We start from the raw sequence: 23,062 nt of genomic DNA, 5'->3' as shown, positions 1-23,062 counted from the left end.
ATATATATATATTTTTTTTTCAGATTATTTTCCACTCTAAGTTATTACAAGACATTGAATGTTGTTCCCTGTGTTACAAAGTAAATCATTGTTGCTTGCCGATTTTATGTATAGTAGTTTGTTTCTCTTAGTCCCCACCTCCTAATTTATCCCTCCCCCGCTTCCTTTCTCCTTTGCTTATCACCACTTTGGAATCTAAAAACTAAATGAGTTTATATACGAAGCAGAAACAGACTCACAGACATAAACAACTCATTTCTCTTGAGATGTGACTTCCGTGCAGTAAAATGCTCAGCTGCTGTGTTTTTCATGCGGGTGTGTGCGGTCTTCCGGGCCATTTACCAACACCTACAACCGGCTCCCCAAGACTCCAGACCCCACTCCCTTCAGACCCCCAGTTGGGAGTCCCGGGCAGCCCGGACTTCTGACCGGCTGGCTGGAAATCAGGGCTTCCCATGACCCGCCTCCTTAGGGTTGATAATTTGCTAAAACTGCTCACAGGACTCAGGCAAAGACTGGAATTGAAAACAAAGACTTTGCTGGTTTATCATAAAGCATGTAACTCAGCTGGGGTTTTGGGGTTTTTTTTCTTATTTCTTTTCTTTTTTTTTTTAAATTTATTTATTTTATTTATTTATTTTTGGCTGCACTGGGTCTTCGTTGCTGCGCACGGGCTTTCTCTAGCTGCGGCGGGCGGGGGCTACTCTTCATTGCAGTGCGCGGGCTTCTCATTGCGGTGGCTTCTCTTGTTGTGGAGCATGGGCTCTAGGCGCGCGGGCTTCAGTAGTTGTGGCATGTGGGCTCAGTAGTTGTGGCTTGTGGGCTCTAGAGCGCAGGCTCAGTAGTTGTGGTGCACGGGCTTAGTTGCTCCGCGGCATGTGGGATCTTCCCGGACCAGGGCTCGAACCCGTGTCCCCTGCATTGGCAGGCAGATTCTTAACCACTGCACCGCCGAGGAAGCCCACTCAGCTGGTTTTGACTTAGGATTCAAGTCAGACGGGAGGAACGCACAGGGCAGGCATGGGGAGGGCGCACAGAGCCCAGTGGGTCAGGTGCGAATTCGGAGGAGTGAGGGCGGCTCTGAGCTCGCCCATCACGGCCGCTCAACCAAGCTCCCTTCCTTGGGCTCCGTGTGGTGGACAGAATAATGTCCCCAAGGACCTCCAGGTTCTGATCTCCGTGTGCTGGACAAAATAATGTCCCCAAAGAGGGCCACATCCTAATACCTGGACCCTATAAAAATGTTGCCTTCTGACAAAAGGGACTTTACAGATGTGATTAAGTCCCGGATCTTGAGATGGGGACTTGGTCCTGGATTACCCAGGTGGGTGTGACATAATCCACAAGCATCCCTACAAGAAGCAGGCGGGAGGGCTTACAAGCTATAACAAGTAAGCTCCCACTGTGTCGACTCAGGAATTGTGGTCCTGTTAGAGCAGCCACTGGAAAGTCATTCCTTTCTACACTGCAGCCAGCAGAGAAAAAAAGAGGATGTGAATCTTCTGCCAGTGGAAGCAGGCGGCGGCACAGACCCTCATCCCAGCCCCAGCGGCCAGCAGCGACTCGGACCCCTCGCTGTGAGGAAGGGCTGGTGTTTCCCTGGAGGAGCTGGAACGCGCATTACGTGGTCAGGATCGACGGGCCCCGAACCATCATCCCTCCAACTACAAAAGCGTCTTTGTGAAACATCACATTATTTTTTAGAGTAAAAAAAAACAAAACAAAACAGAAAGCTAGAAAAATGCTCAAAACAATTTTAAAAAGCTACATTCAAAAAAAATTAAGCAAAACATTGAAAAAACATTAAAAGAAATTGTAAAAAAACCAACAACTTCCAGAAAGTCATGGGGATGCAGACATCTGGAATTCACGCGTTCGCTGGGGCTTCTGTGACTTCTTCCACGGCTAAGACCTCTTCCTTGTCACCTTTTCCCACATCATGTGTAAATTTCTCCCAGAGGATCTGATGGGGAGAAGGATGGGGGTGTCAGGAGCCCCGTAAGCAGTGGCCATGGGGGGTTTAGCTAGAAATCGGAGACGGGTCTCTGCGTCAGACCTTGCAGCTGGCAGATGAGCTTGTGGGAGGGACATGTGAGCCTAGGGTACCACACGTGCTAGGGCCACCCGGAGCTCAAGGGGAGCGGGAGGTGGCTCGTCCTGGCCCCCTGGGGTGCGCGGGCCCCTGGAGGTCCCAGGGAACCGGAGAGGCTGTGGGTCGGTGCTCCTGAGAGGAGAGGTGCCCAGCTCAAGAATGGGGGTGAGCAAGCTGAGAGCTGGGGGATATGATGCCAGACAGCGGAGTAGGTAGATGTAGCCCCCGCCCCATGGAGAGGCAGATGAGACGGGTACACCCAAGGGGGGGGGGTCTCATGTATGGGGGTCTCCCTTGTCTCTTGTCCTTTTTCATCCTCTCTGGGAGCTGTCCCCTCCCGGAGATCTGGTCAGACCCCTTTCAGTCTGTCTCTACCTCTCTCTTTCTCCCTCCCCATCTTCCTTCTCCCCTTCTCCTCCTTCTCCCCCCACCCAGTTTCCCCAGACACAGCTCGCAGGTGAAACCCCAGTCCCTGACCCCTGAAGAAGGCCAGTGAGCTGGACACGGGATGGCAGCCACGTCCTGTGGACCCCTTTGGGTGGACACAGTTGAGATTCTGGGCTCCCTGTTCCCTCTTCTCCATCCTGGTTTGCCCCCCACCCCTTATGTACCTGGTGGTCGATTTGAGGGTTATCGTTCAATTTATCTTTGATCTGTGGAATTGGCGGGAATAACCTGTGCGTCCCTAGGAACCTGGTGAGACAAGAAACGTGTGAAGAAAAGACCTAGACGCCCAATTTCCTTCTTGCACCCAAAGGGGGCATGTTGTCATGTCACGTGCAAACACGCCATCCAGGCTCATTTCTTCGGAACAATTTCCTTTAAGAATCACAGAAGGACCAACTCCAGGCTTAGACCATGGAGAAAATGATAGACTCCGTGAGGGCCTTTCTAGAACCTTCACTCACTCCCTTGGGCACAGGGATGGGAGTGGGGGACATGTCCAGTCTCCGGCAGCTTGGAGGAGTCTGGGGTCTCTGGTGTTTAAAGACCAGGAGGCTTATCCAACCTTGAAGCCCACGGTTCCAGATGGGGCCGTCTTCTGTTGATGTCACGTGTTTTCAATGCTATCTTTTAGCCAGCATATTCCATGGTCCCGCAGCAATCCAATCCTGCTGCGTGTTCACAGGGGCGTTTATTTTCTTTCCCACCACACGAATGGTACCTCCAATCCTGTGACATCATCAGGAGAGGTTGCACCGAGCTGAAAGGTAGCCTCCAAATACATTCAACTCCTGACCCCTGAAACCTGGGAACGGGAGTTTATTTGGAAACAGGGTCTTTGCAGATGTGATGTAGTGAAGGGTCTGAGATGAGGTCCTCCTGGAGGAGGGTGGCCCTACATCCAATGACAGGGTCCTTCTAAGAGACAGAAGAGGAGAGACACAGACACAGAGGAGAAGCCCTGGGAAGACAGAGGCAGAGACGGGAGGGATGCGGCCACAAGCCCAGGGACGCCTGGAGCCCCCGGAAGCTGGAAGAGGCGGGAAGGACCCTCCCCTGGAGCCTCCGGAGGGAGCTCAGCCCTGTCCACACCCTGACCTCAGACATCTGGTCTCCAGGATGGGGGAGGATGTTGTTTGAAGCCTCTGGCTTGTGGTCACTGGTTCTGGCAGCTACAGGAAACTCACACAGCTTTTGTTTAAGATAAGTCTTCTGTGTAAGGCATGAGATCTGTCCCTGTCACCTCAGCCAGCGGCCGGGCTGCCCAAACGCCTCTTTGCTCCCAGGTCCAGTGTCCCTAGGAACAGGGGTGCCTCGCAGTTGCTTTCACAGGGCAGACCAGTGTCTCGCCTGGTCCTGGGGGACATTTAGCACAGGACGCCCAACGAGGACAGGGGCATCAGGACAGGGGCCGCAGGTGGATGCCCACAGCATCCCCACATCCTGCAGGAGGGTCACCAGGTGCAAAATCTCCCCATGCTTTGCCGAGCGCGTCATGTCATACACATGCAACTTTAGTCTGCATGTTCATGCTTCATTGCAAAGCATTTGCCCGGTGGCCACAGACCCTGCGTGATGCCAGGGTCACACAACAGGAAAGATGACTGCAGAGGTGCCCGCAGACAGGCTGATTGCAGTGGTCTGGGAGCCGGGGCTGAATAACTTGTGCTGGGGGAAATGAAAGTCAGAGGAGGAGAGACATTCTGAGAATTCCAGAAGCTCCAAGGGGCTGAAGGCAGGCAGAACTTTGAGCACAGCAGAGCTGTGAGGAGTCTGGGGGCAGGATGAGACCCGTGTTGGTTGCCAGCTCGCCTGCCACTGACGGACAGAGTATCAGAGCTGTTTCTCTCCTGTGTGTTTTTCCATCTCTCCAACTTCCTTCCCTTTTTCCAGACAAGTTTTCCTCCAGAAAACCCACACGCCAATTGGCTGCTGGGACTGCCTGGGGTGTTTGCAGGCTGCGCTCTCTTTTTTGCCAGCCGATTGGGGCTGCCTTTGGAATAAACACCGGCCCCCTCCGCTGACCACGGGGATGCCTAACTAGGACGACCTGGGGTTACCTTTTGAAAAGGCAGCTGACGGTCAGGCCACAGACGAGGGTCCCCAGGACCACCAGCAGGTAGACATGCACCAGGCTGGACTCTGGTTCTGCAGAGCCTGGGGAGAGAGAGGGGAACATGCCAAGTACGCCGGGGGCCGGGGTATGAGGTGTCACCACCCAGCCAGCTGCTGTCCTCACTAGCTCGCGGAGGGGGAGACACGCCCAGAGCAGGACGGACATCTAGAGAAAGGACCCAGTCCTGCAACTTTCACAAAAAGATGTTCGTGAGACAACACGACCCCGGGGTCACGTCCAAAACACATAAAGCGATTTTAAGACACAGCAACCCAAAGACCGAGAATTCAATTTAAAAACGGACCAAAAAAAGATGAATACACATTTCCAGGCATACGGTTTTAAACAAAAATCACGTCCCATCTATTCTTAAGCTTTAATTTCGCGTGCCGTTTAGAATAAGTACTCTTTACAGTGCATTATTTTTCTAACAGGGCACATTTGGTCTGTGAATATTTAAAAATCCAGTGAGAAACCCCAATTCTCTCAGGATCCTCGTAACCTGATCGAGGGGCCGCCACTGTGAGATTTTTCAATATGAACAGATGAAATGTGACCTATTACACAAAGCTGTTGTCGTTGTGTTTTAAAGCAATATGTTAATTGTCAGAAGTGCATATTCCAGAGGGGAAGTGAAACCAAAGAGTCACATGGAAGTCAGCCAAGTCTGTTTAGAACTCTATTCCGGGAAAAGTCTATTCCTTTTGTCTGTTCTTATTTTTTTGGTGGTGGGGGGGGGGCATATTTTAAACCCATTTTTAAAGTGGGTTGTCAGGGTCTTTGTTCTTGGCTTCTCAGAATACTTTATATGCTTCGGAGGCTTGGCCCTTATCAAACGATTTGAAATATTTTCTCCCCTTTCATGGGTTGTCTTTTCACTGTCTTGAGCGTGTCCTTTGATGCACAAGAGTTTTCATGTTTGATGAAGTCCGGTTTACCTATTTTTTTCTTTTATCATTCCTGCCTTTGGTGTCACGGCTAAGAACCCACTGACAAATGCAAGATGGCAAATCGATTCCTTATTGTACTCAGCTGTCCCTTCCAGCTTATGAAATATTGCTGAATCCTCATTTCATTTCATAAATTCTACACCGGCAGGCATCAAAGGCATTGATCTTGGATCAGAAAAAAAAGAAAACAAATGTATGCATACTATGCTTGCTAAAACACTGAAGGTGTTTGAGACTGGATGTAAGGGAAGGTAGACTCTTAAGTATCAGATCGGCTTTAGGGCCAAACCATTAGATTCCTGCCAACTAATCAAAGTTAGAAGGAGGAAGGCAGTAAAATCTGTCAGGCTAGCCCTCCCCTGATTAGAAAGAAACAGAGCCAGTTTGGATGTGCGCTGTATCCTGACCAGAGGTGGACCTTGATGGCTGTTTGGCGTGACCAGGAGGGATGGGTCATTTCCCGGCGGGGCGGAGGCTCAGGAAGGCTCTTAGTTATTCTTAAAGGGTCCCTCTCACTAGCCGTTGCTGTTGCCAGGGAAACAGTGTTGCAGGGGCCTGTGGGCAGGAACCCCTCCCAGAATGGCTCAGAGGTGAATTCAGGATGCCAGGATCTGTCCAGTGATGATCTTGGGACACGTACCAAACTCAGCTGGCTGGCTCCAGGCACCCCAGTGGGCTTTCCGGGCATCTGCCGTCCTGATCTTCACAGTATGTTTGGCTCTGAACCCCGGTCTCGGAAAGCTGTATTTATTCCCCGAGTCACCAGACACCACAATCTTTGGAGAAAACAGAAAGTTAGACAGAGTTGTTGCCTGTGTTGAGAAACAGAGTGCGGGTGTCTTTTCAGTTGCCCAACTGAAGTGAAAGATTCAAAGCCACACTCTCCCAATCTGGGCATGAATGTGGTACTTTACGTCCTGAGGACTTGGGAGGAATGCTTAAGGGAATAGTGACAATGAGTGATTCTGCCATTTTCCGAGTAACCACTCCTGGGGTTGCTAGGATCGTAAGTAGAGATGCAGAAATGATTCAAGAGCTACAGTGGGTGTGAACCGACCCATGGATGGAGAATGCCCCTGTAAAGGGTGTTAAGAGGACCAAGTTCAACTTCCTCATCGGACAGAGGAAGACACTGAGGTCAGAGTGGTGGTGAAACTTAGAAAAGACCAACAAAAAGTACTTTGATGATCAACCTCGAGAAGAATTTTGGAAGAAGACATCATCTCCTTGACACTCCAAGGAATATTTCCTCGACCAACATGGATAGAAGAGGGAGACCCCATCCACGGGGCTACTGGGGGGTGCCCCTATATCACTGACTGGACGGTACTCTAGGGAACCTCCATCCTCTGGTTTTCACCCCATCCCCATCCTGGCCACCGCTGGACCAAGTTTGCAGTCGGCATGTGTCCATTGCCCAACATTGTACACTTAAGCTACAAGGGTGATAATTTTGGGTCAGAGTTGTAACTCACCAGTTGATTTCTACTGCTTCCAGTATTACTCTAGAAAAAAAAAAACCAAAACCAAAATAGAATGTTTACTTCTCTCCATTTTGAAGGTTTTTCACAGGTCTCATCCAATCTCCCCCTCTGAGTGCAGTCAGGAAAAACCGAAACAGTCAGGGCCCAACAAAGGGTTGAGCTCCTTCTGTCCCCCCTAACCTGCAGTGGACCCCACATGGAAGGATGGAACATGTCCACAGGAGGAAGGGTGCCCCTGTTCATGGCTCCTTCTAGAACCTCAGCTGGAAATGGATCCTAATAAGAATTCAGGTGGGCTTGGAGCAAAGGCTCCTCCTTGTCTGCACTGGGTCCAGGTGGACATAGGGAGAGGGTTCCTTCTTGTCTACACTGGGTCCAGGTGGGCTTGGAGCAGACCCTGAATTTTCCCAGATGTTCACCCATTCCGAGCCCACCTCACGTGCCCCAGGTCCTCACGGTGGGTCATGGGTTGGCTGCCAAGCTTCTTGAGGCGTGGTGCCCCGCTTGGAGCAGTGCCCACTCACCTGTCTCTGGATGTCCAGCTGGTACTGGAACTCCCTGATGGACAGTGTTTTCCGGGTCCTGGGCTTTTCCCACCGGATGAAGCAGTGTGATTCGTTGCAGTACACGGTGATATTGTTGGGTGGGTTGTATTGCTCTGTAATGAGAACCCAGCAGACACCTCTAATCCAGAATGCTTCTCCGGGACCACAGAGAGGAGACCCAGTTCTGCCTTCCCAACATTGATGGTAGCTCCCCAAGGTCACCAGGGGGGAGGGGTGGGTCTGAGTGTTGGCTCTTGAGGAAGATGATGAATCATCAGGCCGCCATGTGCAGAAGGGAGGAAGTTTGGGTTCAAGAAGACCTGGGGAGACTTCCCTGGTGGCGCAGTGGTTAAGAATCCGCCTGCTGATGCATGGGACACAGGTTCGAGCCCTGGTCTGGGAAGATCCCACATGCCGCAGAGCAACTAAGCCCGTGAGCCACAGTTACTGAGCCTGTGCTCTAGAGACTGTGAGCCACAACTACTGAAGTCCGTGCGCCACAACTACTGAAGCCCCCATGCCTACAGCCCGTGCTCCACAACAAGAGAAGCCACCGCAATGAGTAGCCCGTGCGCCATAACAAAGAGTAGCCCCCGCAACTAGAGAAAGCTCGCGTGCAGCAACGAAGACCCAACGCAGCCAAAAATAAATAAAAATTTTAAAAAAGAAGACCTGGGGAGGTAGGTGGTGATGGGTTTGGAGGGCAGGAGAGAGGCTGGTTTGAGATGTCTTTAGCCTTAAGAGGCCTGGACTATCCTGTGGGATCTGGGAGCCTGCAGGTAGAAAGAGGGGGCTGGTGTTCAAGAGAAGACATTGTTTGGCATACGGGAGTATCTTCAAGAGACCAGCCTGGAGCAGAGCGCTAGAAAGAAGAGAAAGAGCTGGCAAAAAAAAAAAAGAAGAAGAAGAAGTGAATTCACAGTGGTCCAGGATGGGGTGGAAGGGCTTGGACTGTCAGAGTCTAAGGAGAGAAAGAGGAGGTGGCATCTGGGTAGATTCAACTGGGTGTGCACTTGTCCTTGTAGCAGGTTACCCAAAGGGAGGGAAGGAGGGAAAGATGGGGGCTTGGAGGAATTGGGTCCACATGGAGCTAGCAAAGTCATGGCTTCCAACTGGGGGAGTTGATGCATGTTTGAAAAGGTCAAGGAACTTCAGTGTCCTTCATCGTTGAACAGATATTGAAACAGTGACCCCATGACGGTGCATGCCAGCAATCAACAGGATGGGAGTTCTGTATCTGACTGCATTTTGATGGGCATCTGTTCCATTCTAAAAGCTGACACTCAATTCTGTTGTTGGAACCTTTGAAGGTCTGTTTGGACAGCTTGGCTGTGTGAAGCTTCTCTGGTGACTGTGAATCTCATGGACTCCACATCCACATCGAGTAGATCTGATCATCTTTAACTTTAGAGATGAGATGCTCTATCCCTAGGATACTTACACTGGATTTTCCAGCTCAGAACAAAGTAAGGGATATAACTCCTCTGGTCTATCGTTGTGATCTGGACTTAGGATTCTGCACCCAGTTCTGATGTGTGGGACTTCCCTCCAACCCCCAACACCACCAAGCAATTCTCTGACACCAGCTGGGTGTCCTACAATTCAACTCAATTCTGACACTATCTACCTGGAGATAGCGTCAGATTCCACAGGTGAAGGGCTCAGTCCTCCCACTTCAGATGTCAATCCCAAGTCCAGGTCATCACCTGTGCTTCCAACTGACCTGCTATAGATCAAAGATTCCCCTGACCTCCTCCGTGGGTTTGATTAATTTGCAGGAGAAGCTCACAGAACTCAGGAAACATTTTATTTACTAGATCACTGTTTCACGATAAAAGGACATAAGTCAGGAGCAGCCAGACAGAAGAGATGCATAGGGCAAGGCATGGGCAAAGGGTGTGGAGCTACTACGCCTGCTCTTCTCGGGTGGCTGTCTCTCTAATTTGTGGACATGTTTGATTGAGTGGTTAAGGATCTTGAGATGAGGTCATTCTGGATAAGATGAGCCCTAAATCCAATGACTGGTGTCTGTATAAAAGGAAGGAAGGGAGATTTGTGATATACCAGGAAGATGGACATGTGGACAGAGATTGAAATGATGCATCCATAAGCCAAGGACTCCTGGCCATCACCAGAAGCTAGGAAAGAGGCATGGGAGCAGAAGTTCTTTCAGACAGTCCAGAAGGAACCAATCCTGCCAATGCCTTGATTTTGGATTTCTGGCCTCCAGAACTGCAAGAGAATACATTTCCATTGTTTTCAGCCTCCCAGTTTGTTGTCATTTGTTACAGCATCTCCAGGAAACTTACGCAGATTTCAACGCAAATTCTGTCGGACCTACTAGGCAGTGGTTAAATCACAGGTGGTTGCTCTCACCTATTTCTTTTAACAACAAAACCGAATCGAAGAACTGGATTCCTGTTTCTTGGCTGGTACCGTTAACCAGGAAGTAACTGTACGAAGTTAATCCGGAGAGGTCTTGGAGGTGACATCCCACATGGGTTCCCGTGTCTTTTAGGTAACGAGGACATTCTCTTTCGATTTTTTTCCTGTAAGATTCCAAAGTGTTCAGAGAACAATCAGGGCATATTTCTTTCTTCACTGTGTTTCTCAGGGTTGTCTACATGAGGTCAACACTTACTTTGAGTCTCTTATATACAAAAAATATTGAACGTCATTGGGTGCTGCTTGGCCCTTGGCCCAGGTGCAGTTCATGAAATCCGCATTGTAGATAAGACAGGAGAAGTTTTGGGCAGCTGTGCCCTCCCCACCTGGGAAGAGACAGAAACAAAATAATTTGTACATGGAGTTTAAAGGGGGATGGACCGGACGGCTTCATGGTTCAAAGAAGAATCAATACCAATTCTTCTCAAACTCTTCCCAAAAAGAGAAGAAGAGGGAACACTTCTAAACTCATTTTATGAGGTCAGCATCACTCATCACTCTGATACCAAAGCCAGACAGAGACACAAGAAAAGAAAATTACAGGCCAATATCCCTAATAAGCATAGATGTAAAAATCCCCAACAAGATGTTAGCAAACCATATCCAACAGCATGTTAAAAGTCAAATTTATCCCTTGGATGTAAGAATGATTCAACATACGCAAATCAATCAACGTGATGCACCACATTAACAGAGTGAAAGAGATAAACCACATAATCATCTCAATGGATGCAGAAAAAGTGTTTGACAAAATTCAACATCGATTCAGCATAAAAACTCTCAACAAAATAGGTATAAAAAGGATTTACTTCAGCACAATGAAGGCCAAATATGAAAATCCCACAGCTAATGTCATACTCAATTGAGAAAAACTGAAAGCGTTTCCTCTACGATCCTGTACAAGACAAGGATGCCCACTCTCACCACTCCTATTCAACATAGTACCTGAAGTCCTAGCCAGAGCAATTAGACAAGAAAAAGAAATAACGTTATTCAAATCAGAAGGAAAGAAGTAAGATGATCTCTGCTTGCAGATGATATGATCATATATGTAGAAAACCCTAAAGACTAAACAAAAAAAATATTGAAACTAATACATTTAGTAAAGTTGCAGGATACAAAATCAACATACACAAATCAGTGGCATTTCCACACAGTAACAATGACATAGCTGAAAAAGAAATTAAGAAAAAAAAACTCATTTACAATAGCAACAAAAAGAATAAAGTACTTAGGAATACACTTAACCAAGGAGGTGAAAGGCTTGTAAGTTCAATGTTATAAGATATTGATGAAGGAAATGAAAGAAGACTCAGATAAACGGAAAGACACCCTGTGTTAATGGACTGAAAGAATTAATAGTGTTAAAATGTCCATACTACCCAAAGTGATCTGTAGATCAATGTGACCCCTATTAAAACCCCAATGACATTCTTTAAAGAAAAAGAAAAAACAGTCCTAAGATTTGTACGGAACCACAAGACTCCAAATAGTGGAAACCATCTTGAGCAAGAAGAACAAAGCTGGAAGCCTCATGTTGCCTGATCCCAAGATATATTACAAAGCTACAGTAATTAAAACTGCACTCTGATGGCATAAAAGTAGACATAGAGATAACTGAAACAGATAAGAGAGCCCAGAGATAAATCCCCACACTTATGGTGTACTGATATTTGATAAACCTGCCAAGAACACACCAGGGAGAAAGGATTAGTGTCTTTACTAAATGATGATGGGACAACTGCATATCCACATGCAGAAGAATGAAATTGGGTCCTTATCCCACACCACATACAGAAATCAAGTCAAAATGGATTAAGGACTTAAATATAAGACCTGAAACTGTAAAACTCCTAGAAGAAAACATAGGGAAAGAACATCTTGACATCGGTCTCGGCAATGATTTTTTGGATTTAACACCAAAAGCACAGGCAACAAAAACAAAAGTAGAAAACTAGAATTGGATCAAACTAAACACTTCTGCACAGCAAAGGAAACAATCAACACAGCGAAAAGCCAACCTAGGAATGGGAGAAAATGTTTGCAAACCATATGTATCTGATAAGGAGTTAATAACCAAAATATATAAAGAGTTCAAGCAACCCAATAGCAAAAAACAAATTTTTAAAAAACAAATAATCTGATTAAAAAACAGTCAAAGGATCTGAATAGACGTTTTTCCAAAGAAGACATCCAAATGTCCAACAGGTACCTAAAAAGATGCTCAACATCAGTAATTGTCAGGGAAATGCAAATTAAAACCACAATGAGGTATCACCCCACACCTGTCAGAATGGCTCTCATCAAAAAGACAAGAAATAACAAGTGTTGGCAAGGATGTGGAGAAAAGGGAACCCTTGTGCACTGTTGGTGGGGATGTAAATTGGTGCAGCCACTATGGGAAACAGTGTGGCGATTCCCCCCAAAATTAAAAATGGAACTACCATATGATCCAGAGATCCTTTTTATGAGTGTATGTTCCATGGAAATAAAATCTGGATCTCGAAGAGATATCTGCGTCCCCATGTTCACTGCAGAATTATTCACAGAAGCCAAGATATGGAAATAAACTAAGTGTCTGTGTGGACAGATGAATGAATAAAGAAGATGTGACACACACACACACACACACACAGAGGAATATTATTCAGCCACTAAAGGGAGGAAATTCTGCCATTTGCAACAACATGGATGGACCTGGGGGGTATTATGCTAAGTGAAATAAGTCAGACAGAGAGAGACAAATACTATATGATTCACTTATATGTGGAATCTAAAGAAAACTCATAGAAACACAGAATAGAATGGAGGTTCCAGGGGCTGGGGAGGGTGGGGGAAATGGGAAGATGTTCGTCAAAAGATACAAATATCCAGCTATAAGATGAGTAAGTTCCAGGGATCTAACGCACAACATAGTGACTATAGTTAAAATACTGGATTGTTCACTTGAAATTCACTAAGAGAGTAGATCTCCAGGGTTCTCACCACAAAAAAAACAAAAACAAAAAAAAACTACGTGACAGGATGGATACGTTAATAGCTCAGTTGTGGTAATCATTTCACAAAGTATACGTACATCAAAACACCAAATGTGGAAATTCCCTGGGGGTCCAGTGGTTAGGACTCTGCGTTCTCACTGCTGAGGGCCCAGGTTCAATCCCTGGTTTGGGAACTAAGATCCCACAAGCTGTGCAGCATGGCCAAAAAGATAAAAACAAAACAAAACAAAACAAAACAAAACCACCAAATGGACATCTTAAATATATGCAATTCCTGTGTGTCAATTCTATCTCCACACAGCAGAGAAAAGCAGGGGAATGTGTCCTGATGTTCATGGGGAGCCAAAGGATCCCCACCATGTTTTCCCTACCTGGGTTCAGGTAGACCAGTGTTTCTGAAATTCGTCTTTGGTTGATATTTACTTCGACAGTGAGCGTGACTCCCCCATGGAGAGAACAGTCCTGAAAGGTGCACTGACATTCCTTGCCTTTCACCTGAAAGGATGTCATCAGTCAGTGAATTAAGAACCAGGTTTCTTTCGTTTCATCCTGATGTCGTTTGCTCCTACCCTGACCCTGTGATGACATCTACCTCCTTCTGTGACATCTCCCCCAGGTACCTTCTTTGGGAAGACGCCAACTAGCAGCGTTCAGAAGGCCAGAATAGAGCTCACCTTTTTTTTTTTTAAATAAATTTATTTATTTTATTTATTTATGTTTGGCCGCGTTGGGTCTTCGTTGCTGCGTGCGGGCTTTCTCTAGTTGCGGCGAGTGGGGGGCTACTCTTCGTTGCGGTGCGCGGGCTTCTCACTGCGGTGGCTTCTCTTGTAGAGCACAGGCCCTAGGCGCGTGGGCTTCAGCAGTTGTGGCATGCAGGCTCAGTAGTTGTGGTGTGCAGGCTCTAGAGTGCAGGCTCAGTAGTTGTGGCACACGGGCTTAGTTGCTCTGCGGCATGTGGGATCTTCCTGGATCAGGGATTGAACCCGTGTCCCCTGCATTGGCAGGCGGATTCTTAACTGCTGTGCCCCCAGGGAAGTCCCAGAGCTCACCTTTTAATGTGAGAGCCCTCATCCCTTTAAACTGTATGGGAACTTCACACCCTCTTTTATGGGATTGACTTTTCTTGTCCTATCTCATACCCACCATTCTCTCACAGGTGTCACGTGTACATTGTATCCAAGTCAGTCTGTTTACTTTATTTCCATTGAACAGGCAGAGCTAATGCTATTTCTTTCTCAGGATTAAGTCTTGCAGGTGGACCAGCTGAGCAAAAAGCTGCCATTGCAGGCAGCCAGGAGCCCCCAGGCTAATTGGAATAGGGAGGCCTGAGGGAGGAATGGGTTCCCTCAGGGAATCAGCCCCGTGGGCACATCTTAGACACAAGCACCACTTTGCTGGTGCACTTCGAACCGTGAGTGTGTGATGCGTCCCAATGTCACGCGTATGTTTTCTATTTGTCCTGCTTGACGAGAGCTCTACAAAGAACAGCGAATGAGCACACCCAATCCATCTTACCTTTTTTTTTTTTTTAAATTAATTAATTAATTAATTTATTCATTTATGGCTGTGTTGGGTCTTCGTTTCTGTGGAGGGCTTTCTCTAGTTGCGGCAAGCGGGGGCCACTCTTCATCGCGGTGCGCGGGCCTCTCACTATCGCGGCCTCTCTTGTTGCGGAGCACAGGCTCCAGACGCGCAGGCTCAGTAGTTGTGGCTCACGGGCCTAGTTGCTCCGCGGCATGTGGGATCTTCCCAGACCAGGGCTTGAACCCGTGTCCCCTGCATTAGCAGGCAGATACTCAACCACTGCGCCACCAGGGAAGCCCCATCTTACCTTTTTTTTAATCTGTCCCTTCTCCTTGTGAATCAACACACATTCCCCGTAGGTAGCGTTTTCCTGGCAGTTCCAAGTTAATTTTGTCGTCTTTGGGTCGAACTTCACGTTTAGGCTGGAGTTCTGTTCCACGGTTGGAAGATCTGAAACATACAGCCTCAGGAGTCAGAAACTACTCTTCTCCCGTCTCCATTCTCCCTTAACCAACGCGTCTCACGTCTTGTGAGCAGAGATCAGGGCTGGGATTCACTGTCCCCCCACCCCTCTCACAACCTCATCACCCCCTACCCCTTTCCCACCTCTCCTTCCTGCCCTTTCTGCAAGGGGAGATGTCTACTGTGGAAATAAACCAAGACCAACCAAGCAGGAGGGAGCAAAGGCTACTGATTCAGATCCTGCCATAGTAGAGGGCGCCGGCCACCATCACCTGTGCCTGCAGAATGGGTGGGGGAGCATTCACGTCACCAGCAGGGGTGAGCACGGCAGGAGGTGTGATGCCGGTTGACCGTTGCGTACGAGGATAAAATGAAATTAGATGCAGGCATTGGGATGTGTCCCCCAGAACCCAGGGTCACGGGAATGGGGGCAGCAGGAGGAGGTCAAGCACATTCGTACGTTTATCCCGGTGCTCCTGGGTCAGGAGGAATGAGGGCTCCGGCAGCGTGCAGAGCAGAGCGGCCATCGCCAGGGCACACGTGGGGCTGCCCGAAGGACGTGGACGTGCTGGGGGAAGAGAAAATCAGCTTTCATGGCGGTCTTGACATGCCGACCAGTGACGTTTCCCTGGGGGGATGTCCAGGGGAAAAACACAGGACTCTCTCCAGGGGGATGGTCAGCATGGTGACCTGGCCAGCCTGGGTCACTGCTGGCTGCAGAGGGTCCTCAGGCTTCAGTAAGCCTCAGAGGTGGCCCCAGAACCGAGAGCCTGTCCTCAAGCCCGAGCACCAGGTCCAGTCTTCCCTGTTACCCTCTGAATCACTTCGGGCAAGGTGCCCACCTGCCTGGTCTGTAACCTGGTGGCAGGGGTCGGGGGGTGGGGGGATAGCCCCCAAGTCAAAGGCAATGAAAGGCCATGTACCGCGCCCGAGGGTGGGGTTGCTTCATGCAGTGGGAGACCCTCCACCGGACTCTTCCGCATCCTTTCTCCAGAGCCTGAGGATGAGGGTCCCTCCATGTAGTGCATTTGGGGAAACCCAAACCCTGAGTCTCCAACGTGGTTACCAGAGTCTGTGGATGGGAATCCCTCCGTGCGGTGTCTCTCTCTCCGCCCTAAGAGACTGTAAGCCCCCAGCCATAGCTGTTTCTCTATCCCCAGAAATGCATCCCCAGCATATGGGTATCAGGGCGCTGGATACACATTTTACAACTTGAGTGGATTATTTCTCCAGAGCAGACTGTGCTAAAAGCAGGTATAGCCCCTGGAACAGCTGCTGAAGGTGGGAACAGAATAGCACGGATGGTGTATGTAAAGAAAATATAAGCCATTTATATACATATATACATTATTATATAATTCCCCTATGCATTATTTATAAAATCTATCTCTTCATTTATAATATATATCTTCGTATAAAATTGTATATATACTGTGAATTATATAGAAATAATTCATGTTTGTATGAATATGAACAATTTTATAAATAATATTGATACATAAGGACATTCTGTCACTTACTTATATTATCTTTATGCTAGGAGACTCTCTCTCTGACAAGCTTGCTTCACACTTCGATCCCTTCATCATTCACACCCGATGAGGGAAGTTGATCAATGAGCAGAAAGACAGACACAAAATCAGACAGACGTCATGAGTTTGTAGGGGCTGAGCCTGACGTGGATGTACAGTTCCCCACAGAGCGTGGAAACTGGGGAGCTTTTCCTGCCCCCCAAGAAAACTGTGGCCTGTGTTACTTTCCTTGTGCTGCTGTAACACATTCCCACAAACTTAGCGTTTTATTTTTTAATAAATTTATTTTTATTTCTATTATTTATTTTGGGCTGCGTTGGGTCTTCGTTGCTGCACGTGGGCTTTCTCTAGTTGCGGTGAGCAGGGGCTACTCTTCATTGCAGTGCGTGGCCTTCTTGCTGCGGTGGCTTCTCTTGTTGCAGAGCACGGGCTCTAGGCGCGCAGGCTTCAGGAGTTGTGGCTCGCGGGCTCTAGAGTGCAGGCTCAGTAGTTGTGGCGCACAGGCAGCTTAGTTGCTCCGTGGCATGTGGGATCTTCCCGGACCAGGGCTCGAACCCGCGTCCCCTGCATTGGCAGGCGGATTCTTTTTTTTTTCTGTTTTTTTTGTTTATTTATTTATGGCTGTGTTGGGTCTTCGTTTCTGTGCGTGGGCTTTCTCTAGCTGCGGCGAGCGGGGGCCACTCTTCATCGCGGTGCGCGGGCCTCTCGCTATCGCGGCCTCTCTTGTTGCGGAGCACAGGCTCCAGACGCGCAGGCTCAGTAGTTGTGGCTCACGGGCCCAGTTGCTCTGTGGCATGTGGGATCTTCCCAGACCAGGGCTCGAACCCGTGTCCCCTGCATTGGCAGGCAGATTCTCAACCACTGTGCCACCAGGGAAGCCCGGCAGGCGGATTCTTAACCACTGCGCCACCAGGGAAGCCCCAGACTTGGCATTTTAAAAACTACAAACTTAATCTCTTGCAGTGCTGGAGATCAGAAGTCTGACAGGGTCCCTTTGGGGTAAAATCAAGGAATTGGCAGAGCTGGTTCCCTGTGAAAACTCTACAGGGGAATGTGTTTCCTTGCCTTTTCCAGCTTCCGGAAGCCACCTCCTTCCTGGGTGCATGGTCCCCCCTCCATCTTCAAAGTGCATTAGTGCAGCCCCTTCTTCATCATCACAGCACTGCCTCTCTCTTATAAGGACACTTGGGATGACACTGAGCTCAACCAGATAATCCAGAATAATCCCCCATCTCAATACTTTTCACTTAGTCCTGTCTGTCATGTAAGGTAACGTATCCAAAGTTTCCAGGGATTAGGACGTGGGTGTTTTGGGGGACGTTACTCTGTCGACCACAGGGGGATCAGACGTGGACCTCTTTGGGGGACGTTTTCTGTCGATCATACGGGGATCAGGATGTGGAATGCGTGACTCAGGTGACCATGAAGCCACGGCTGCCACGTCGCAGTGATTACAAGATGCTTTGGGGGGCTTCCCTGGTGGCGCAGTGGTTAAGAATCCACCTGCCAATGCAGGGGACACAGGTTCGAGCCCTGGTCCGGGAAGATCCCACATGCCGCGGAGCAACGAAGCCCGTGCGCCACAACTACTGAGCCCGAGTGCCACAACTACTGAAGCCCGCGCGCCTAGAGCCCATGCTCCGCAACAAGAGAAGCCACCTCAATGAGAAGCCCGCGCACCGCAACGAAGAGTAGCCCCCGCTTGCGACAATTAGAGAAAGCCCGTGCGCAGCAACGGAGCCCCAATGCAGCTAAAAATAAATAAATAAATGTATTTAAAAAAAAAAAAAAGATGCTTTGGGGAAAATTACAGCCCCTTTGCTTAGTGTCTTATTGCTCTGACTCTCTCTTACTAATCGGACTGGATTTGGGGAGAGTGGGACAAGAAAGGCGGGTTCAGGTTTCCTTTATGATATTAACACATTTTTTGAGATCTTAGAATATTTTTTAAAACTTGAGTTTTGCAACCATTAAAAAGAGTCATTAGGAACAAAACAAAAATAGAAGCAGTAAGTACACAGAGAGACACAGAGGAACTTTCAGTGCATAAGACTAAGTAAAAGAAGAAGAGGGCATGTAGTGCGTGATTCCAGCTCTATGACATTCTGGAAAAAGCAAAACTGTGCAGACAGTAAAAGGATCCGTGGTTGCCAGGGGTTAAGAGAGGAAGAGGGATGAAGAAGTGGAGCGCAGGGGATTTTCAGGGCAATGAAACTGCTCTGCAGGACACTGTATATAATGCTGGATACAGGTCATCATACGTTTGTCCACACCCATAAAATGTGCAACACCAAGACTGACCCCTAATGCAAATTATGAACTTGAGTCAAGAATCATGCGTCCAACTTGCTCCATCAATTGTAAGAGATGTACCACACTGGTGAATGGTGTCCATCACAGGGGAACCATCTGTAGGGGAAGTGGGTACATAGGAATCCCCTGTACTTTCCACCTAATGTTTCTGTAAACCTACAGCTGCCTTACACAAAGTCAATTAACATTACAAAAAAAGAGTACTACAAAAGCACCATGCTCTGTTCCGATAAAGCCACGCTCCACAGAAAACACCTGGTCTTCCGGCTGGGTTTGGGGTGGCATCAGCGACTCTGCTCACCGTGTCCCCAGCAGTATTTCTGGTTGCGGTGATTCATTTTTTGGTGTTGCTGGGACTTGGAATGTGGCCTTACCGCTTTCCTTCTCTTGCGCTAAGTTCTGCCAGGCCACACCTCACCTCTTCGTGCCGCCAGGAATCCCATCCTTGTAACGCTTCATCTTTTCTCTGAGGGCCCTCTCTCTCTGCATTTTATAGTGCACGATCACATTTTCTGTAATTGCCTTGGATTTATGGAGTCTATTAGTCTAAATGCAGCCTCTGTCTCTTGGTGTTTTAGTTTCTTGGGGGCTGCCCTAAGAAATGACCACAAGTTTTCTTTCCTTTCTCCCTCTTTCCTCCCTCCCTCCCTCCCTCCCTTCCTTCCTTCCTTCCTTCCCTCCCTCCCTCCCTCCCATCCTTCCTTCCTTTCTTCCTTCCCTCCTTCCCTCCTTCCCTCCCTCCCTTCCCTCCTTCCCTCCCTCCCTCCCTCCCTCCCATCCTTCCTTCCTTTCTTCCTCCCCTCCTTCCTTCCTTCCCTCCCTCCCTCCCGGCCTTCCTTCCTTCCTCCCGGCATTTCCCTAATTCATTCCTTCTCTGTCCAACCCTGTCCTGCCTCTGCTTTTTGGAGGCCCCTCCCACTATGCCCAGCACGCCTACCCCTTGGACCTCCGTCTCCTCGTTCTCGTGTCTCCCTCCTGGGCTCCAGCCGCACCAAGGGGGCTCCTCCCCCTTCTGCCAAGGCTCTCGGACGACCTACAGGACCCGCCATCAGCGGACCGCTGGCCCAACTCCTCCGCGCCATTCCACTCTTTGCCTGTGTCACTCCGGGTGACTTTGGCATCTATTGTACAAGGGGGACCTCCCGACTTCCGTGAGCCATCTCCACCAGCAAAGGCCCTCCCCTTCACCCCAGCTGCCTTCACATGCCCAGTCCCCCGGCCCGGTGGCACCTGGACACCCCCTCTCGGGGACCTGTTCACGACGGCTCCAAGCTTGCCGGTGCTCCACAGGCACCAGACGCCCTCTCCTTACACCCCAGCTGCCTCTGCTGAGAGCCGCCGGCACCTCCGACGTTTAATGCGCTGTTTCCATGAACGCGCCTCCTTTCCCACCTCCTCTGTCGAAGGCTGGACTGGCTCATCTATTGGAGCCGGGAAGGAAGGAAGAAAGGAAGGAAGGGAGGGAGGAGGGAAGGAGCGAGGGAGGAGGGAACGAAAGAGGGAGGAGGGAAGGAAGGGAGGGAAAGAGGGAGAAAGGAAGTAGATTCCCTGAACCTTCACCATCGCCTCCTGGCTGGATCCCAACGATGGAGGACCCCACCCACTCCCTGTTTCAGGTGTGCACACCTGGGCCACCGCACACCTGGAGACAGGCACCCAGCCTCAGATTCCTGCCCCCCACTCCCCCCCGCCCCCTGGGACCTCACTTGCTATCGGAGAGGAAATAAAACCCACAGACCAGACCTGTTCCAACTTCCCCACCTGACTGACATCTCCTGCCCTCCTCCCACGACGGGAAAGCGCCCAGCTTCCTCCACCCGGGAACGGGACCCTGGACCACCCAGCTTTCCTCTGGGTCTTGTCCCCGATCCTCTGTGCTGGGGCCGGGGCACCCTCCGGCTGCACCCCAGAGGCTCTGGGAGAGGACCTTCCTGGGTCAGTGCACGCCCACAGCGACTCTTGCCTTGCCTTGATTTTCACATCCGCAATTTGTGCAATGCCCTTGCGCTTTGAGCTGAGCTTCACTGAACAGGACGGGGGATGGGCCGTGGGCAGGGCGCGGAAGGGCCACAGTCTGAAGCTTCTTACTCCTCTGGTTACAGCACCTGCGTTCATCCCCTGGCCCTCTGTCCCGTCAGCTTCCTGGGCGCACTCTTCTCCTCCTTAGTGCCTCACATCGTACCTGCCTCGGGGAGGGGGGTGGACACACAGCGGGTACCCAAGGATACACACTATCTTAGACTGATCGACACCCTACAGCGCAGTTCCCCATTCAGCTTCCTCTGAACTGAACCCCCCTTGGCTTCTTGCTCGTTGTGATGGGGCAAAACCAGAAACTTCTGTAAACTTGACTTAAAAAAACCCAACCAAGTTCTCACACACCACAAAGGGACACAGAAATCCACCCAAAGGTGCTGCTTTAAATCATCAGTTCATCGCGGCCCCCCGCTCTTGGTCGAGGATGGTGAGAAAACCTCCAGCGGACAATTCACGCAGAGCATGAGATAATCAGTGCTATGATGTATCATGTTCAGACATAACCTGGTTTAATTCTCACCCCCGTCCTATGAGGCAGCTCCTGGTACCCTCGCAGAAGTGTCCGGAAGACCAAAGTCGAGTGAAACCTCATTCTTTTACTTTATTTATTTGTTGCCTTGATGTTTTTTAAAGTCGAGGCAAAATTCACATGGTATAAAATTCGCCCTTTTAAAGCGTACAGCTCAGCGGCGTTTAGCACATTCATAATGTTGTGTATCCACCACCTCTATCTGGTTCCAGAACCTTCTCATTCCTCCAAAAGGAGACCCCGTCCCCATGAGCTGTCACTCCCCCTCCTCCTCCCCCCAGCCCCCAGACACCATGAACCCACTTTCTGTCTCTGTGGATTTGCCCGTTCTGGTTGTTTCCTATAAATGGAATCATGCCATATTTTGCCTTTTGTACCCACTTTCCCTCTTCTTTTGGTTTTCACCAGGCTGGGTTTTCTTTCCTCTTTTCAAGATTTCAGCTTTACACAGATGTCAGCTGGAAAGAAGGCGCTGAGACCATGTCTCAGAACAACATCTCTCAAATTCGAGGCACACAGGACACACCTTGCGGGGGCGTGGGTCCATGGGTGACCCTTGCACAAGCTGGCATTTGGATCTCGCTGTGGTCCTGGGGGTGCCACGCGTCACTGTGACCGGGCAACACACAGACACAGAATGCAACGCCACCCTCTTCAGCAGCACCTGTAACCCGGGCAGGCCACCCGCCCTGCAGGACACACAGCTCCACGAAGGCGGCCCACCCGAGCCTTTGGACTAAATCCAAGCCATGTTCCAGGCACAGGCTTGTACAGGGAACTCCACAAACTCCCACTGCAAGCTGGCTGACTCCCCGGGACTCATTCAGACCTTAAAACGCAGCTTCACGGGCTACGAGATGTACCCATCACCGATCACCATCTTCACCTCGGTGCCCTTCACCCAGCAGTTTTTAGTGCCCACCCTCAAGTTCTCACCCACCCGGAGTGCCAGCTGCCCAGAGCAGCAACAGAAGCAGGAAAAGGTCCCCTAGTGACTGGACACTTTGGAGGACCCCAGGGTCAAGGGGACCGGACCGCCCCACCGTACCACGCTCGCCCCTGCTAACCTGCGTTCCTCCATGCTGCTGCCTGACGCTCCCACATCTGGCCGATCTGACAACTAAGTCTCTTCCTCGTCCGAAAGCGAGTGCCCAGATTGCGTGACAAGAACATTTCAGCTCAATATCTTCCCTTTTTTTTTCCTCCTTGATTTCCTCCCCCGTCTGTGGTGTTTCTCATTTTAAGGAATTGGGAAACCTTCATGGTGGAGTTGGCCCCTTCACCATAGATACAGAGAAGGTCACCTTCCTTAAAGTTCAACCAGGTGGCTCAGGAGGTAGCTCAGACCAGCTACCAGGTGGGTCTCTCGTCTCGCTGCCCATCTTCATCAATGACGTGGAGAAGGTCATTCTTTTAGGAGTGGACACCATGGTGGGTCTTCATGTCTTCGGTGGAGAATACCCCGTTGCTCACGTTCAGAACCAGCCCAGTTCTGTTCAGTTCAATTCATCAGAACTTTCCTGAGTATCCCAGGGATTTAAAACCAGCCAGAATGGGTAGGAAGTGGCTTTCCAGCTCATGATGGGACCA

At 49.5% G+C, this 23,062-nt stretch overlaps 1 protein-coding gene across 1 annotated transcript; it reads right to left on the bottom strand.

Annotated features, from left to right (window-relative positions):
- Nucleotides 1-1,852: 1,852 nt before the first annotated feature.
- Nucleotides 1,853-22,576, bottom strand: CSF2RA (colony stimulating factor 2 receptor subunit alpha). The gene is made up of 12 exons (XM_068533428.1): nucleotides 22,540-22,576; nucleotides 15,522-15,629; nucleotides 14,907-15,049; nucleotides 13,447-13,570; nucleotides 10,273-10,402; nucleotides 10,008-10,180; nucleotides 7,611-7,744; nucleotides 7,078-7,107; nucleotides 6,243-6,378; nucleotides 4,597-4,693; nucleotides 2,704-2,785; nucleotides 1,853-1,963 (listed from the first exon to the last, which is right to left on the bottom strand). The coding sequence occupies exons 1-12, from the start codon at nucleotides 22,574-22,576 to the stop codon at nucleotides 1,868-1,870; spliced, it is 1,290 nt and encodes a 429-aa protein (XP_068389529.1). The 3' UTR covers nucleotides 1,853-1,867.
- Between the last annotated feature and the right edge of the window lie 486 nt (nucleotides 22,577-23,062).

This window comes from Eschrichtius robustus, chromosome X (genome assembly GCF_028021215.1).
Source record: "Eschrichtius robustus isolate mEscRob2 chromosome X, mEscRob2.pri, whole genome shotgun sequence".
Classification (NCBI taxonomy): Eukaryota; Metazoa; Chordata; class Mammalia; order Artiodactyla; family Eschrichtiidae; genus Eschrichtius; species Eschrichtius robustus.
Note: the sequence above shows the minus strand (reverse complement) of the source record. Positions and strands in the feature narration are given on the sequence as shown.